Source organism: Tetrao urogallus (genome assembly GCF_951394365.1).
Source record: "Tetrao urogallus genome assembly, chromosome: 7".
In the NCBI taxonomy this organism is placed as follows: Eukaryota; Metazoa; Chordata; class Aves; order Galliformes; family Phasianidae; genus Tetrao; species Tetrao urogallus.
Window position 1 is genome coordinate 22,118,005 of NC_136820.1, and position 18,969 is coordinate 22,136,973.

General features: G+C 37.0%; 1 protein-coding gene across 1 annotated transcript; it reads left to right on the top strand.

Moving 5' to 3' along the window:
• Positions 1–4,781: 4,781 nt before the first annotated feature.
• Positions 4,782–18,667, top strand: MACC1 (MET transcriptional regulator MACC1; the record flags this gene model as incomplete). The annotated part of the gene is made up of 5 exons (XM_079538124.1): positions 4,782–4,835; positions 7,157–7,271; positions 9,615–11,653; positions 13,302–13,490; positions 18,458–18,667. 5 exons carry the CDS (start codon positions 4,782–4,784, stop codon positions 18,665–18,667), a joined length of 2,607 nt encoding a protein of 868 aa, XP_079394250.1.
• Positions 18,668–18,969: the final 302 nt, after the last annotated feature.

An 18,969-nucleotide genomic window follows, 5' to 3' on the forward strand; every position in this document is an offset into this window, starting at 1 on the left:
ATATTGGCAGGTGCACCTTAATGGGTATCCTGTTACTAGCAATGAAGGCACAAATGTTTTAAATGAAATGACATCTCACTACAAGAGAAAAAGTTCTGACCAAGTTTTGTGGTTTATGGCTGCCATAAAAAGCAACAAAGAAAACACGGGCTTTCTACAGTATACCTTGGAAAGAGTCACAGTGATTAAGACTCCATTGGATGCTCTCTTCTTTATGTTGCTAAAATGCCAAGGGCTGTTAAACAAGCTCTTCAGTCAAAACAGATCAATGCATAAAAAATAGGTATATGCTTTTTCTTAAAAATAAAAATAATAATAATAATAATTAAAAAATCATTATTTGTCAGATATACTATTTGTTCTGTCACATATTCATGTGTCAGTTACACAATCAGAAGTAAAAAAAATATATAATTTGTGAGTGTGCTGGAGAATGATTATGCTGTGGTTAGAAACTCTCTAAACTAGATCCTTATGACAACATAGTCTTTCTTCAGGCAATCACCTCATTTTCCTGAAATGAGAGCACCAGGGGATTAAAAGTGCTTCATACAGACATGGGTATCAAGCTGAATTTACTCTGAGGTTCATGTTGCATGTTTTGCTTAGGTATCTTCAGTCTATGGCTGTAGAAAATGTAGTTCAGTACCCGGGGAGGTACATCAATTTCACAGCTGGAAGTTCAAGACTGGGTCCAGGCACAGTGTCAATCACATTGCATGATTGTGTCTGTTTTAGTTTGGAATAGGAAAAAAAATCCTACATCTTTGTAACGTGTCCAGCTGATAAAGGTGCTTAAAATCACTCGTTAATGTTGATTCTAATTATGAAGTTAAGAGCTTAGAAGCACTATGAGTGAATAAAACAATGGCCTTTCTCTGCAGGTGGATTCCTTGGTGCTTTGACTTAGTGCCATGAAGAGAGCACAGCTTTTGAAAGATTTCACTTATCACACCACTGGACTAGATGAGACATTTAAATGTTAAAAGTCAAGGCCTTTGCTCAGCCCTTCAATTATTTGCTTTTGGGAAACATGTGACTTGATGAAATGCATGAACGCTGGTTCCTAATGAAGAACAAGTTCACTACTTTTCCTGGGTTGGATTTTCTGGAAACTGTTATCTTTTACTTGTGTTCTGGGTGGATAGCTGTTCTCCATGTATAACTGTAAGAAAATTAAACATTTAGATGTTGCCAAAACCCAGTGTTTGGAATAGAGGAAGCCACTTTTTGTTTTGTTTTTATTTTTATTTTTTTTGTCATGACTTTGTGACTCCAAGACAGGCTTTTTTTTTTTTTTTTTTTTTTTTAAAGTGTCCTTTATTATTCTGTCAGCCATGAGATTGTAAATAATTTGCTACTGTAAATGTTATTTCTGCTTCTTTTCCCCCACCACTGCTTCCTGCCCTCAAAGAAACCACAGCTTATATCTGTCCCTCTGCAAATTGCCTTTTGGCAAGAATAGGAAAAAGGCAGAGCCTTTTTCCTGGGAAAAGCATAATAAACACTATGCAGGAAAGCTGGAAGTGCTGTCCAGGCAGAGGCAGTGTGTAGGTGCCTAAGGCCTCATAGACCCTCCACTGGCAGGTAAGCTGTTCAATTAAAGACCCAGTGTGTACCTTCTGCATGCGGCTTGGGTAGGAGAAAAAGTCTAATTAGCAGAAAAAGATGAAAGCAAGGGCAAAAAGCTCAACATGTTGAATATTTTGGAGGTGTCCTGTATTTACAAACTGATCATAACATAAAAGCAATAGCTCACAAGGACATGTATAATAGCTAGCGAAAGTTCTGGGGTTCCCAGTTGCTCTCATCCTTCTAGGTTTAATCTTAAGAAAAAAGAGAAGAACAGGATAGGCAGCAAGGCTCTGGTTTACATGCAGAACTCTTTACATAGAAGCCCTACCTGTGCTGTGCAATATAGCTTATATTATGGTGGCACTGAAACACAAAAAAGGAAAAATGCATCATTTAGTAATGGAAATTTATAATCAGATTGCTAAATAAAAGATGCTCCTTACAGAGGGTGTCCAACATCACTTTTGAAGGAATAACTCTTGGGATTACTGTAACTTGTAAACCCTGTGAAGTATCTGCAAATGTTTCCATTGGGCCTCCAGCAGTGAAGCAACTCTGTGTTTCCAAAGTATGTTTATTTAAACATGGCACATGATAATCTGTTGTGCTTGTTTGCTTGCTTGTTTTTTAAAGAAAACACTATTATTGTTTTTAGAGGCTTTTGAGAAAAAGTAAATGAGTTTTTAGAACAATTAAGGAAATAAATGTAGGAAGTTCTCTGTTCAGAATAAAGAAGTAATATTACAATTTAGTGGCAAAAAGTTGGTAACTTTAATTTGTTAAGAATATCCTTACTTTCCATTTTCAGTTCTTTAAAAATTTATTTGGTAATGCAGGTGGAAAGCAATGTCTGTCTATATATATATATATATATATATATATATATATATATATATATATATATATATATATATATATATATTTTTTTTTTTTCCGATGCCAAAGAGAAACCATAACTTATTTCAGTGTGGTAGCTGAAACATAAAATACAACATCAAGATTTATCTAAGCAAGCAATGTTCCCAAATGCAAGGTTTGTAATAAAAAAATAAAGGCCACTGCCCTTATGCTTACAGCAAGCAATTTAGTAGTGTAGATGTGTGGAATGAAAGGAAGGGTGTTTGCTTTGTAAAGGGAGTGTGGGCACTTTTTGCTTGCATAGTATTCTTCAAACTGACTACAAAGCAGCAAGTTCTGGGTAGTGCAGAGCTAAGTGGAGGCTATAAAAAGCCCCTTGAGAAGTTGTGGAAATCTACTGAGAGGATGACCCACTTCAGGTCTCGCTCTCTGTTGTGCTAAGACTACTAGCTCTGCCCTTTAAAGCTAGCTCAAATTAAGTATTATGAGCAGTGATTATGTCAGTTACAAGCATTACCACACGAAGGTCTGCAGAAACCTTGAAACCTGTGTTCAGGCAGGAGTGTGAATGCATCTGCAAATCACATTATCATAATATAGTAAGTTTTCGGAATTGAAAAGTAGGTACCAAATGAGTCAGCTACTTAAAAGTAGAATAAGTTAGTAAATATATCAATTGAAAACATTTTCTTATTGTTATAGGCAAAGTGACAGGTAATAGGATGATACTAAGGCACTATCATTGCTGCTGCTAAGTATTGGTAAGGTGGGTAATATATGGTTGAGATCTTTAGTTTGAACATTAAAAGCCACTGCTTTCTCAGTACAAAATGAGATACAGATGCAATTCTTCAACTGTCTCACACATCCTAGGCTAAGACAGTAAGACGAAGACTGTATCATATCAGCTGAAAACTTTGCTCACTGTCCTGTACTACCATTAACTACAGTACCATAGTTCAGCCTTGTGGTCAAGAGGTTGGTAGGCTCATATCCAACCACCTGTCTGCAGACCATGAGTACCAAGGGACTGTTGTAATATGACCCATTGATGTAACTGATACTAGTTGCAGACATGTTAATCTATATAAAGCATGAGGTGTTTTAGACTTTATGATGATATGTAGTACCTTCTGAAACCATCTCTCTCTTCTGTTTTGCTTTCTCTTTAGGAATCCTTTTCTTCTCTTCATTTGATAGAATTTAAATGATTCTGTGCACTTGGTTAGGTCAGGAATACTGTATTTAAAACTGACAAAAAGGCCTTGCACCATTTTCAGAATTATACTTGTAAATCTCAAATCTAATAATCTAGCCTCTGAAACTAGCAAGTCATCATCCCTCATAACAGCTGAGTGAGCCTGAGTAGTACATCTCCATCACCTGCTTGTGTTGCTTGTCTTGTCTTTGCAAATGACAAAACTTCATCCTCTGGATGCAGAGGCCATGAATCATTGTGAATAGTGCCTGAATATCACTACATGTGCGAGGAATCTGTGAGGTGACACTGCCACAGTAGAACTCTGCTGCTAACACAGACTCTTCTTGAAGCAGGCCAAACAGGGCTAAGGTTGAATGAAAGGCATATTGCTGGTGTCTCACTCTGGGATGCTGATACTTTAAAAACACCAAGGAATGTGTTCTGTCTTGTTTTTGAGGGCAGAGGCAGTGGGGAAGTGTTTGCTTTTGGGCTTTCTTTATTTTTTTCCTCACCACTATTTTAAGCACAGCAGGACATGTTTTCTTTGGTAGCAGCTCTAGAGGAAGAAAAAAAATGCACTTGAATTTTAAAAGACCTGGATGACATTTCCAGAGGCATCGCATGCAGCAAAAATGCTGTTTGCAGCAAATCTGTCTCCTGACTTCTCTGAAAATTTCAGCTTTCTACCTGAGTCTTTCCACTCCCTCTAATGTGTTTTCCTTTCCATGTGACAGTCTGCAGTGTGCCTACCAGGAGCACTGTGGCCCTGCTTTCCCCATGGGCTGAGCAGAGTCCTCGAGGCTGTAATAGCAGTCTGCACCCAACTATTTCTTTCTCTCATAGGGAATAGTGTCATGTCTCTCCACAGGTTTGCTCTCTGGTCACCAGTGTAGATGATCTCTTTCCAACTTCTTTACTTCTTTATTTCCTTTATTTCCTGCTCACTTCACGCTGTGAGCTGACATACTATCAGTCAAATAATTCTCTGCACCATTAAGTACTTGTCAGGTTACATCTTTCTTACTCAGCAGCTACCAGAAATGAAAAGCATAGCTTCTGTTTCTTTCCATATATAATTCCTTCTTTCTGCAGCAAAGGATTTTCATAAGTTTTCCCTTCGCTCCTGTTCAGCATGGTTTTTCACCCCATGTGCACTGATTTCTCCTCTCATGCAGATGATTGTTCATTTGGATTTACTGAGGTAAGTTTCTAATTATTAGGGCTGCCCTATCCAAAGTTTCTGTCAGGATGCTATTTTATCACAGAATTTACATACAGAGAAGGGGAAGCATTGGGCTTTCTTACTTCAAGAGTCTGATACAGAGGCAACGGTAGTATAAGCACTCCCAGCACTAGGGCTGAAACACAGAAGAAATTGGATCCAGCCCTGCTGTCAGATCATGTCACTGTGCTCAGAAAGCACAGCACACAGTACCCCATGGTATGTGTACAGCTTGTCCTTGGTATTTCCCACATCCCGTGGCATCCTTACCAAATGTGGTCAATGTTTGCAAACAAACATCTATGTTGTCCCTCACCCTCCTCCTCTTTTTGTCTGGCCTGAAGATGCACCTAAATAACAAGGGCTCCCTCATCGTAAGAGAGAGGCCTTATTTTTGAGATTGCTTTTCCTTTTCAGTATCTGTCTCTACTGTCTTTGTGCCAGGCTAGTGGTAAGATTTTAACGAGTTCCCAGAGGAACCTTTTAGGAACTGGCTTATTCTTTCTGCAGAAGTTTGTAGTGTGTATAAGATTTCAATATGCAATCTTGTTCTCATGTCTCTGACAATATGCACCCACTGTGTAAGAGATTTGTTTTTCTTTCTCTCTCTCCCTTCCCCTAAGGGTTCTTATTTTAGTCTTTCTGCAGCTACTTGCCTTATCTTGCTCTATCCTCATCTTAACTTATTGCATCCCCATTCAAAGAGCTACTGAAATACGTGTTCTTTTTATTAACTATTCAAAGAACTGTTCTTAGATTAATTTGTCAATAAATCATCAGTCAGAGTTCAGTGCTGACAATGCATATGCTGATGCTACAAGAACTAGACTTTCTTTTTGTAAACTTACTGGGAATTTAAACTATGGATACCAACGTAATGTCTCTACAGTCGAAACTGGTGATTAAACACCCCAAATCCCTGAAATGGAAATCTGAGATTAAAATCTGGCATACTTCTACAACATATTCAGTTTTTCAGCATTTCAAGATACAGCAGCAATAAAAAACATTTACTTTGTAGGAAAGCAGATACATTATCAAAGATACTGCTCTTTACAGCAGATGGTGATAATTTTATACAGATATGGGATGTCAGCTGTTGGAATTACAGTGTCAGGGTGAAAGAGACATTTTAGATTTGGTTTTGGTATGGCATTAATAGCAGAAGCTACAAACTATGAGTCTTGGAGGCAAGCTTCCACTGTTATCTGAAATCAGCCTTTCTAAAGCTGAAGGCTGAGATTTCTGGTAGCAGGAGCCTTAAGAGTGCTTGCAGCCCCATTACAGCAAAGCCCTGGCTAGCTGTCAGCCTTAGCCTGACATCAGCCTTCCATCCTGCCTGAGTGCAAATCAGCATCTGATCAGATGGCCATTTGCTGAAGATAGCCATTGTCATAAGAATAAAAGGTTCTGAGTTACATCTGCAGTGAAAAAAAAAAATCACATCTTCAGCCATTGCACCGTGCACAATGGAAACAGTCATCCAGCTTCCAATTTCTCATTCAGTAATTTTCTATTATAAAGCATACTTCTTTTTTCCCATAATTCACCTACTGGAACTGTAACTGATTTTTTTTTTTTTTTTTTAATAACCACAGCAAAACCTTCTCCAAAGCATTTTTTTCCTCTTTTTAATCACAATAAAAGCAAGATCTGAGTCATCTGCAGTTTCTGTTGAAGAAGTGGCAGGCTGCAGTACTTTAGACTCCTGAACAAAGCTGACTGTTGTTGTATCCTGTGGATGGACCACAAAAAATCTGTGGTTTTCCCCTTCCCTTCCTCTTTATTTATTTATTTATTTTTAAAATTCCGAGTGTCTTAATGGTTTTACTAGCTGCCATCACTTACAACAGTATAGGGCTGGAAATGTTCTATATTACTTGACAGAGGAATGAATAGACCTAGATCTTCTCCTTCAATGTTTCTAGTCAAGTTTAACTGAAAATAGGAATTGAGATGTTTATTATTATTTTTATAAAGGTTTTCTACAAGACATTCATAATGGAAATTATTGTATAATTGGCTCAATTCTACGTGCAAGACATTTAAATATGTGATTTGTTTGTTTTCCCCAAATGCTGGGGTGCTTCACTGTACTGTAGCTGTTACATCTGGTGCTTTTGCTGTAAATTAGACAGTGAGACTGAGGACTGCAGTGCTCTTGGGCAAACTCCATATATTAAACCATAATGTTACAAAGTTTTTTCTTTTATTCTATCACAGGAGCAAAACTCAACTATTCTTCAACAGTTTCCTCTTTTGCGGCTTGCTAATGTTTTACACATTTAACTGTTTCCTAGGAGGAAAATGCTTCTAGCAGTGGAACAGCCTCCCTCCATAACTCAGAGATTCCACGAAGCAGGTCAGAGGGCACTCTGATTGATGTGGATGACCGGATACCTTCAGCTACTTACAGTATGCTGCTGTTTTCTCTATTAAGGCTTTCCACCTCAAGTCTGTACTTCTACAAAACTTTTGATAGTGTTAAGAGCTGCAGCTACCCTGTAAATCCCTGTACAACAGTTGTATTGTTTGTTTGTTTTTCTTGTATTGCTTGTGTTTTGCGCAGCTCAAACCATAATGGCTGTTCTTGGAGTCAGAGTGCAAGTCCCCTAGGAGAAACTTGCCAGCATAAGAGAAGTTCCCTATCACGGCAAATATGGTTCAGTCAGGTTAGGAGGAACCATTATCCTCATACGAATAAGTGCTATGTAGGGTGCGCTCTTGGGGATGGAGATGGGGGGAGAAGAGAGGTCTTAACCAAACTTCATTAATTTAGGGTTTCTTTAAAATACCAGAAATCTGAAAAGGGAATTTTGACACTAGCCCAGCTTGACAGCTTGAATTTTGGACTGTAGAAAACTTTGAATTGAATGCCATCTGTTAATTTGAGTTAAAACCAGAGTTGCTTTAATCTCGCTGTTATTTTAAACCAAAAGTTGAGGTAATGTTCCCCTTCACAAGGTAGACCTCTTAACTTTTGTCCAATTACAGATGTGACTAATGGCACAGCTTCACCCAGCTGTGCAAGCTGGGGGGTAAGTAGGTTGCTAACCTACTGCACTTTGGTAACTTGTGCTGCTAGCTTGGTATGCAAAAGACTCCACCCTAACAAAATGAGTTCTGTCAGAGCTTTCTGCTCAGTCTTCTGTGGAAACATACCACTTAAGAAGATGGAGTCTGGGACATATATATATATATATATATAAATGTATAGAATTTTACTTCAGATATTATTATTATTATTTTTAACATGATGTTTCTACTGTAATAGCACTGAAATGCAGGGAAAGCTTTTGGACACTGGACAGAAATGAAAGGCCAATTGGTGATTGAGCAGCCCAGCCCAGTCTGGTGGCCTTGTGCTCGTTCCTGCTGGCAGCTCCTTTCAAAGAGTCTGGTTGAGACAATCCTAAGCCTTCCAGATGGGTAGCTAAGAACAGATAATTTCCATTTTGGTTCTTCTCATTTAGGATTTTACTGGAACTGTGGAAAAATTTCACTGTTCAGGCTTTTTGTCACAGTTCATGAAAAATTGGAACTGAAAAGTACAAGTGTTTCGGTTCTTTTTTTGGCTGAGTGCACTGCCATTCCTATGCTTCAGCAATAATTAATAACCTTGAAAACTTCTATGGGAAGTGTAATAATGAAGAATATAAACATGCTGAATGAATAGAAATGCTGAGTTTTACCTCTAAAATTAAAATCCCTCATAGGATTTTAAGCAAGTACAAAGAAAGGATGGTATACAACATACTCTGTATGGAATAGTGGCAAACTATTAGTGACAGAAACCCTTAGTGAAAAAAGTCAGACTGTTGCAGGAAGTGTGAGTCAATAAACATATAAGCCATCTTTTGTGAACTGTTATTAATATAAAATATTAGGGCATTTTATATTCACAGCAAATAGACCTTGTTAATGATGAGTATTCTTATTAAAAACACATTTAAATATCACTTATATACCCTTATTTTTCTATTTACATTTTATTTACTATGTGTACTGAAGGTTGGACTAGATAATCTCAATGGTCTTTCCGAATCTTAATGATTCTAGGATTCTATTATTCTATTTAAATGCGATCTCAGGAAAACTATTTACCACAAAATCATTTCTTTCTTAATTTCAAATTGTAAAAAAATCATAGATTATACCGATGAATTTTTAAAAGAAAAGCTGATAGAACAAATTCCACTCACACTGAGATAAATTGTAAGAATGCTGATATCAATTAAACACACATGCTCTAACATGAAAAGGAATCCATACTGCTCACAGTGTCTGAAAATGAAACAGTGGTTGCTTAATTTTTGCATAGAGATAGTCACAAAAGAAAAAAACCCATGGAATTTTGTAGGAGACCAAGGATTACTGAAATGTAGTGGCTTAAACCTTATGGGATCTTAGCACGCTTGATACTAATTAACATTTCTTGGTGTTCATAGTAATCAGAACTTTGCAGAAGATTTTTAACATCTTTCAGTGCTGATTTGTTAGTGCTGTTATTATTATTAATGAAAATGCTTAATGCTAGTTGAAAGCATTGATAGTCAATATTGATACTCTAATGATCTGAAGTAAAAACATACGAATATATCCCTTGACAATTTGATCCATATGCATTTTAAGATGACAAATTTGGTCACCTCTCAGTCATTTTAAGAGTGTTGGTTGGAAACTAATGAAATGTCTCAAGTTTCTGTGATTTAGGAAATACTTGGTGATTCTTTTTTTTTCTTTTCTTCTCTTAAACAGATGTCAATGAAAGCAAAATGGATTTGGATATTGAGTGGTCTGATCTGTTCAAACAGACCTATACTATTTCCAAGACTAACCCTTTCTGGAATGAACTGTCATCCTCCAATCCTTTTGTACATGACATAGCTGCTTCCAATAGAAATGAAAACAATAAATACTTTTCTATTTTGAAAGAAAAGTCCCATTTGTTCTCTAAAGTTTCTAGCGACAGGGATTCTTTGGCTTCCTCAGGAGATGAGCTAAATATTGATTGTCTTCTAAGAAAGAGCTCAACAAGAAGGTCTGGACGATCCAAGAGCGTTTCTGACTTCTTGGATATTATTGATAACCGAAGATTTAATCCTCATAAGCCAACGCCTCAAAAAACTACAGTTTCTGACACGACGTGCCCTCAAATTGACCGTGAAGCCTACAAAATGGCTTGGTTGAGTCACCGACAACTCACTCGGTCTTGCCTAGATTTAGAAGCCATGAGCCATAGTCCTGGATGGGCACAGACACAAGCTGCAGACATTCATGTAGTTTGTAAACTGAATCATGAAGGGGGTTCAGTACAGCTACCTGACTCTGATATCAATGTTCACGTCCCTGTAGGTCATGTATTACCTGGAGAATTCCAAGAAGTTGGTTTAAGGGCTATCCTTAACCCTCCATCGTCATTTAACAATGAGCTGTCTAGCACTGTAAGTCCTCTGATAGAACTTACATTGAGCAACCTCAACACGAAGGAAGCTATTTTCCTAGAGGTGAAAGTTGCAGCTAAAGTGAAGAATGATCCTCTCAGTCAAGTTATGAGTGATATTGTCTGTTTTTTTAGTCTCGATAAAGAAGGGCCTTTTAAGAAGCTAGAGAATTGCTACACTTATCAAGATACTATACAAGTGAAGCTATCGGACCTAAGTCACATGATGTATGCAGTGATTGCAGTACAGGCAAACAAACTCCAGCCTCCAGCCACTAACGTCTGGGACTACATTCATAGAACTGTCTCAGTTGGGATTTATGGTCCCAAATATATTCATCCATCTTTTACAGCAGTTTTTGCAGTATTTGGTCATAACTACATTCCAGGAAAACTTACTATTTGTGATATAAAAAAAGGAGGGAAAAATATGCCCCCTGTAGTATTTCAGCTGTGGGGAAAACATACATTTCTGCTTGACAAGCCCCAAGATCTAAACATTTCTTTGGTTTCCTGTGATCCAGATTTTGAAGTGAAGATGGAAGATGAAGGCAAAAATATTAAAGAGGAGGAACTGAAAACTGGTGAAATGGTCCGCCAACAATTCCTGTTTTCCATGCTAGGATGTAGGGAGATGCATTTCTTTGTTTTTCTTGTTCAGATTAAAGTCTCAAAAAGTAGCCAAATAACACAATTCCATGTTACGACCCCTGATCCAGCTCCAAAATTAAGTGGAATTATCAGTAGGCCACAGCGCTTACAAAAACGCAAAGAAATCAAGTCTGCACCTTTGCTTTTAATACCAACAGTTAAATACCCAAAGTTTCAAGACAAAATTTTGAATGTTAATACTTATGGAGTAGCTTTGAAAACTGTGCTACGTCAAAATAAAATTGACTATTTGCTGGAATATTTTAAAGGAGACACAATAGCACTTCTTGGTGAAGATAAAGTAAAAGCCATTGGACAAGCTAAGATAAAAGACTGGTATGTAGGAGTTCTCAGAAGAAAGATTGGTCTTGTACATTGTAAAAACATAAAAGTGATTTCCAAAGAGCAAGCTATGGACACAACTGACAGCGAACTGACAACCAGGAATCTTGTTGAACAGATTACATTGCCATTTAAAAAACTGACTTATATCTACTCAGTAGTTTTATCTACAGTATCAGAGAGTGTTTATGACTGGAGAGCTTTGGCTGAGGTGCTAGGATATTCACATATATCTTTGGATGACTTTAATGAGGTACATGGTGATAAAGAATCAGACAGAGTTGCGCATGTTGTAAAAAGGCTAAAGGAAGACTGCCATGCTAACAAAAAAAAGAGACTATTCCTTTATGAGCTCATTATTGTAAGTATTGCATGAACTAACTTGGCTGTTGGGAATGCATTGCCAAGAGGCTATGTCAGTAGTAACATGAACAAGAAAATGTTGTCCTACACCTTCACAGGAACTTTTACAAAACTGAACATACTACTAATTTTTGCAGATAATTATAGATGTAAAATGCATCCAGACTCTTATGAAAAATAATCCATTTATTTTAAATAGTCTTCTGTAAACATACCAGGAATCTTGCTCATGTAGTATGTTGACAGTCCATCGTTGAAGTAGTTTTGTCTTTTGTCATTGTCACAAATCAATAGTAAATTATTTACCTAAGCAATTCACAGTCCTAATTAGAAGCAATTAATAACCACACAGTGTGAGAACTGCTATAGCATTTCTGCTATAAGATGTATTTCTAAGATTGCATTATATTTTTAAAGCAAGGGAACTGTGACCTATCTGTTTGTTGAAGACAAGATTTTTGGTCCATGTTTGACAGTTTCAGTGTTGTAGCTGCATAAGGACAACATTGAAAATATTTTAGAATTTATTTTCTGTGGTAGCAACTTATATGAGGGCTGCTCTGAAAGTAATGCCTCCTATTTTATTATGTTGGCCCATAAAGTCAGAGGAAGATGTTGGTGGTATGGTAGTAAAGGTTGAACTTTCCTGGCAATATTCCATTACATTTTATTACCATGTGACAGATGGCAGCAGAGGGGCAGTCCACTTTGCCCAACTGTAAAGGGTGTCGGTACTGTATATTACTGTCTATTTCTCAGTAGTGACTTCAGGATATTATTCTAGTTGGGCACTAGTATGGGAGAATTTTGGATCCATATTGACTATTTCTTGATTAGCTACATTAGCCAAGCATCTTATCTACCAAAATTTCTGTTTCCATGAGAATTTTTATGGAACATTTTCAACTAAAATATACAACTAGCTGTTTTCAGGCAAAAAGCTTGCTATTGTATAAAAAAATCAGTATCAGAACACGGAGAAACTTCTCTGGTTTTGGTTCTTGATGTTGCTCTGGCAAACCAATATTTTCTGTGGAACATCTTTCTGTTAAAAAAATTAATAACCACCACCCATTTTCTCATTAGCTGTTGAGGAAATAAATAAGAAATGAGAATGCAGCCTTTCAGGACTTTGCTCCTGGAAACATGTTAATTCATTTGCTCTTGAAAGATCATTTGGCATGGGGACTTTCATTTGCACATTTCTGTGTGATGATTGGCAAATTTTCCATTATATGAGAGGAATAAATCAAAGGGTGCTGGCCAGTGTAATCAGTGTTCTGGAAAAGCAGCAGACTGAGGACCACATCTTAGTGCAACAGTACTTTAATTTCAGTTTTAAGTTCCGTGTCATACTCTAAGATAATTTGATGGGCCAGATATTTTTGTTGTAGAAAAATTTTTTCCCTTCAGGATCCCTTAGCTGGACAATATCCATGTGACACTAGAACGCTGAAGCAGCTGAATGCCAGCCTAATTTTTTCTTAGCTTGTGGGAAGCTTTCCTATGAAATTATTGGCAATGCATTTTTATTGGAAAAATATTTGTCAGCTTAAAAATGTAGACTAGTGCTTTGAAGACAAATGATAATGATGTTTGTAGGAAGTTCCTTTGTGAAGGGACATTAATGAAAATGATTGTTGCAGGCACTTTTGAAAATAGATTGCCAGGGATTAGTGGCCCGTCTTACCCAGGACACCGTCATTTTGACATCGGCTGTGAAGCTTGGCAGATACTGGCGGGAGCTCGCAGAGAAGCTAGCCCGACTCACGAAGCAGCAAATGGAGGCTTATGAGATACCCCATCAAGGGAAAAGTGGAGCAGTGGCTCTGGAGGTAAAGTTCTGGGTAATGCAATGTGCACCCTTGCTCCTTTCCAGGGACTTTTCTTCTGTGTTGCTGTGTTTAATTTTTTTCCTTTTATAGTTACTGCCTCTGTATTTAGTTTGTAATCTCTTCAGGGCAAGAAATTCTCATCAAGTTTTGCTTACAATTATTAAGATTTTCCTTTGAAGCCAGTTGTAGAGTGTTGTGCCAAATTAATTTGGTGTGGAGATCCAGGTATCTCTCTATCTTGAGTTTCAGATCTTTACTTTCCATCCCAAGGGTCACTTTCCATCCCTTATTGACCTGCTATCTCATTCTTAGTCTTGCTCACTCCTCTCTTTCTCTTTCCCAGCTGCTGTAATTTCAGTTGCAGTAAGGAAGACCATCCAGTCCTTGCAGTGAGCTCCTTCAAATCACCTTCAGTACAGCTTTTGTTCTCTCCACTGAGAACAAGCTTAACTCTACTATTAACACTTTCCTCTCTTCGTCTGTGTCAAATTTCTCCCCATCAAACTCAGACAAGGCAATCTCTGACACCAATTTCACCTCCTTTTATATGAACATGGCAAACCCTGTTTTAAGTGGATGGTTTGCCACGTAGCTCATATTTGCCCTCTGTTGTAAAAGCACTCTGGTGAAATAGAAGTATGACTTCTAAATAAAAGTCAAGTTGTCTTCTCAGATATATTTTAGTGTGTATACAGTCAAGAGGCAATTTAGGCACCTAAGTATATCTCTATTGCTATTTGAAGATGCTCAGAGGTATCCATAGCATCCATGCAGTGTGACAGATATGTCATAAGACTTAGATTGGGCTCATGCCCACCTCTGACTTGAGGGCCAGCCTGTATTCCTGACACACCTTAGCCTGGGCAGCCAACTTTCTTCCTACATTTCTCTACTTTCTGTATCCACTGTATCCTACAAAGTTATGTGCCGACAACTGATAGTTCTCAGACTGGGTTTAACATTGAACATTCTCTTATGTATATCACTGAATGTTGCTCAATGTGACTTTTCTGCTTGGGATTAGGCATTCAGGATTGACTCTCCATTTGCCTGCAATATCCTCTGATTATTGCAGATAATGCACATTATCCAATCTGAATCCCTTTTCTGTCACATCTTGGTATCTAACAAATTGCTTCTATTTGCCATTCACGCCTTCACAGAAGTTCAAGATATTCTTTCTTCCTTTTTCTTTCCCTGTAGCTGATTCTCCCTGATTCCTGTTGAGCATATTTTCCTTCCTACAGCCCAATTCCTTTGAATCTTTAATCTCAGTCTTATCTGCATTGTGATTACTGTCAAGAGATTTCTGCTCTGATCATGAACCACCGATTCTTCCTCTGAATGCCTTGCTCCAGCTCCAGACCCATATTTGACTCAGATACACATTTTGATTCACATACAGTGTTCTGCATTTACTGCAAATTTCTATCATTTCTTCTCAAAAATATTTTCTGCTCCTCTAATCTTACTATTCTCTTTGAACTATTTCAAGGCTTGCTTTGTTTGGTTGTTCCGGATATATTACTTGTGCATAGGTGCCCATTTCTCCTTACATTTTTTATTATGAAACTCTACCTGTCGTTTGACTACTCTCTTTCCAGTAGAAAAATAGTCACCTTGTTGTTAGCTTTATTTTTGCACTAGTGTGTGAATGACTGTCACTTCCATTTTTAACTTTTGTAGTGCCTTGTCTAACTTCTTAGACATTTGTTTTACCTGCTAAGCTTCCTTTGTTTGACAAAATCACTGCTCTCTTGAGTGAGAATTATAGAGGTTATTATACCTGAGCAATGTGTGTCTCCACTGGCCTCCATGTATTTGGAAATTCTTTCTTAGCTACCAGACAGTAGAACCAGCATAATCTTAAAACACTTCTTTCAGCACAATGTATATACACACACATATATATGATATTTAATTTGTTATATACATATTTACATTGCTTCAAATATATAGGCATTATATATCCATCTATGTACATTCCCACCTAATATAAATCATAATATAATAAACCATCTACAAGATTCTCCACCTTCCTATGACATCATCTTATGCCTGAAGATAATATAGTCAAATTCTATATATATCTATCATATAAAACCAGTGACAAATCTCTGAACTTCTCAGTGGTATAGTGAATTGAACCTCTGAAGAAACCTCTACAGAAAACAGTACTCTGCTTATAAAATTTATTGTTTATGTTCAGTGGGAGTGCCTATGTGGGATGCAAAATGAATATAGCTAACACGGTGTAAATTCATACCTGTGTGGGAAAGACTGCATGATTTTTACCAGGTTAGTGTTAGTCTGATTATTTATTTCAGAATGGTTGCTGTTTGTCATGTTTATTTAGAAGCTACAAAAGAAACACCATTAAAATAATCTTATCCTGGAGTTTACTAATTGAAATGTAGGTTTTTTTTGTTAATAGTAGTTGTTTGTATGTAAGTGAAAAAATAAGAAAATTCAAGGAGTAATGATTCTGACTAATTACTATTGTCTGAAAACATTAACCAATTAATTAATCAAGGACTATTCTCCATCAGAAGGATTGATTGGCCAAAAAGTGTTTCTATTTCTAATTGGAGTATTTTTCTTAGTGGGAGAAATCTTCTCTCAGATGATCAGAAAGACAAATTGAGGTGCATACAATTGATGCCTTGCTTTTGAAGTGCTTTTCATCAGTAAATTCCAAATCACTTTATGGAGAATGTGGGTATCATTATTATCTACTCAGCAGAGGTAGTGGGAGCAGAGGGAAAACCCAGGCACGTAGCTGAAATGTGATTTGCCCAGCACGCTGCAGTGATTTAATAGTTTGCCTTAAAAATCTGCTTTGTTGAATTTCAGTAGTGTCAAACCTGATTTAGTTCAGCTGTTGCATTAGAGTGTGTGATTGTGGAGAAGGACCTACCTCAGAAGCCTGGTCTACAGTATTAGTTAGGTGTGATGAACATGTAGGTTACTGCCTCGTTGCATTACTGATGACCAGTTCATAAAGTTTCTGATTGTCTACATTTTTCTTTTGTCCTGGAAAAAAAAAAAAAAAAAAAAAAAAAATCATTTGAGGAAAGCACGGTTTGTATTTTAGGCAATTCTCTGATTGCGCAGTGTCAGACAGACCTTCAATATAAGTCAAAGCATAGCATCTTTTAATACTCCGTCTTTTTGCATACTAGTAAGTATCACCAGAGAAAGGCTGTCCCCTAATCTTTCAAATAGCCTGGTCCAGCAGGCTGTAAGAAAAGGAAGCAGGAGACAGAGAAAAGACACAGCAGTAGCATATCAAGAAATCCCAGCTTTCTTGTTGGCTATGTTGCTTATCAAGCTAGAAGTAAGAATAAAGAATTTTAAAAAGCTTAAATGACAAACTTCACCCAAAGCACTGGCACTTTCTTATGGCTTAAACTCAAGGCAGAAATCAGACTAACCAAACAGTGAGGTATACTACCAGGGAGATTAATTGTATGGATTTTTGCATTTAAGGATGAGGGAGATGTTGACAGAAACTACAGTAAAGTTAATATTTGAGTAAGTTAGGAGTTCTTAGCCCAAATACAGAGGAAAGTTCAGAACCACAGGTAAAGGAATTTCCTCCAGCTACTTGTTTTCTCAAATGATCAAATAAATAGAGCTCAAAGTAAGGAAGTGGAGCTTTACATTGTCTATTGCACATTCATAGGACAGGATATTGAAGAAATAACCAATTTCCTTCTGAACTATCCTTCAGAAACGTGCAGTTGTTTCACCATTAAAAAAGGAAAAAAGATTTAAAAAATCCTTTTAGAATTAGGTGACTCCTGGTCACTTCTGTGTGTATATACACATGTGTACGCATCAGTTCATGTGCTTTTATTAGTATGCATAAGTGTATTTTTCTCAAAACACCATATGACAGTACTATTTAGGAAAGCGAAGGGTTTTTTTATGGTTTTGTGTATCATCCATACAACTGCTAATTAAATTGCTGTTTGCAAAACCTCTGTTGCCAATGAGAAGAAGGGAACTAGATGTCTAAGTTAAATTTTTGAAAGCAGCAGATGAGAAGACAAGCTTTCTGTTTGTAAACAAGAGCAAACTTACTCTGTGCATCAGCACTTTGAAATATGCAAGTCGAGCTTGGTATCTGAATCATGCTGCCATATCTGCATTAATGCCACAAGGTGAATGACAAATTACATCTGGAGAAGATCTACTCCATATTTATTAGGCATAAAATAATTAAACATATTGTGATTTGCAATAAGAAGCACTGGTAACTTGTTTTTTCTTATATATATTTTCTTAATTTTTATTATTTCCTTTATTTGTTGCAGGATAGTTTTTAAAATAGCATGCCCTAATTTTAAGAAGTTAATTATAAAAACTTTCGATTTTCCTGCTCTTTGAGCAGTTTTATTTGTTTGTCTGCTTCTGTTTTGTTTTGCTCTATTAGGCAGACGTTTCTGTTGATGTCACCTTAAAATTTTTTTGTGTAGATAAGAACTATGTTTAAATTTTCAGGACTTCATAGGGGGACAGTGGAATCTTGACAAAGCGGGGCTTTAACCACCAAAAGCGCAAGTCAAACTCTCCAATGGAGAAACTGCTGTTGGATGTATATGTTTCAAAAATGATCAAGGGGAAAAGCATTTTCCTTCTACCCTCGTGCCTTTAGTTTCAATTTCAGACATAGAAGTATATTTACTTTGTGATAGTTATCTGAATGAAAACTTCATCTTTCTCTTATTATTCCTCTGAGAATTATAGAATTTCATATCAATGAAGTACATAAGGTTCCTGGATTTTTTAATGAATATACCTTATATAAGAAAGCATGCCAGCGTGGCTAGGGATCAAATAATTATTTTTCTTCTTTCTCTTTTCTCTGACTGTTGCAAAGATTTTGCTTTTTTTTTTTTTCTTTTTCTGCAATAGTTCAATTTTTGCAATTAAGATTTCTCATAATTTTCCCTTATTTGCAGATGATGTGGAAACCTGCATATGACTTTCTCTACACATGGGCTGCCCATTATGGAGACAGCTACAGGGATGTCTTACAAGATCTGCAATCAGCCTTGGACAAAATGAAAAATCCAGTAACAAAACAGTGGCGAGAGTTAACTGGAGCGTTGATTCTTGTGAACTGCATGGAAGTTTTAAGGGCAAGTGCTTTCTCCAGAATGGAGGAATAAAACTAGACTATCAATATATATTTTTGGAAAATCTAGAAACTGTACTGTTATCTGTATTTCAACAGCGCTTGCAGAGCAGGGCTAAATGCTGCTGGTGTTGAGTCTAGCCCCATCGTTCTCAGCTATAGCCATTGAAGATTGCCAGACCTTGCTCATAGCTACTGAGGAAGTAAGAAAAGGGTGAGGTCAAAAATGACTTGAATACTATAGGCTTTGTACAGGGAGCTATTTCTGATTGCACTTATTTCTATGTGGGAATTAGTTCTAGACACAGAGCGGTGCATATATGAGTGCAGCCCATG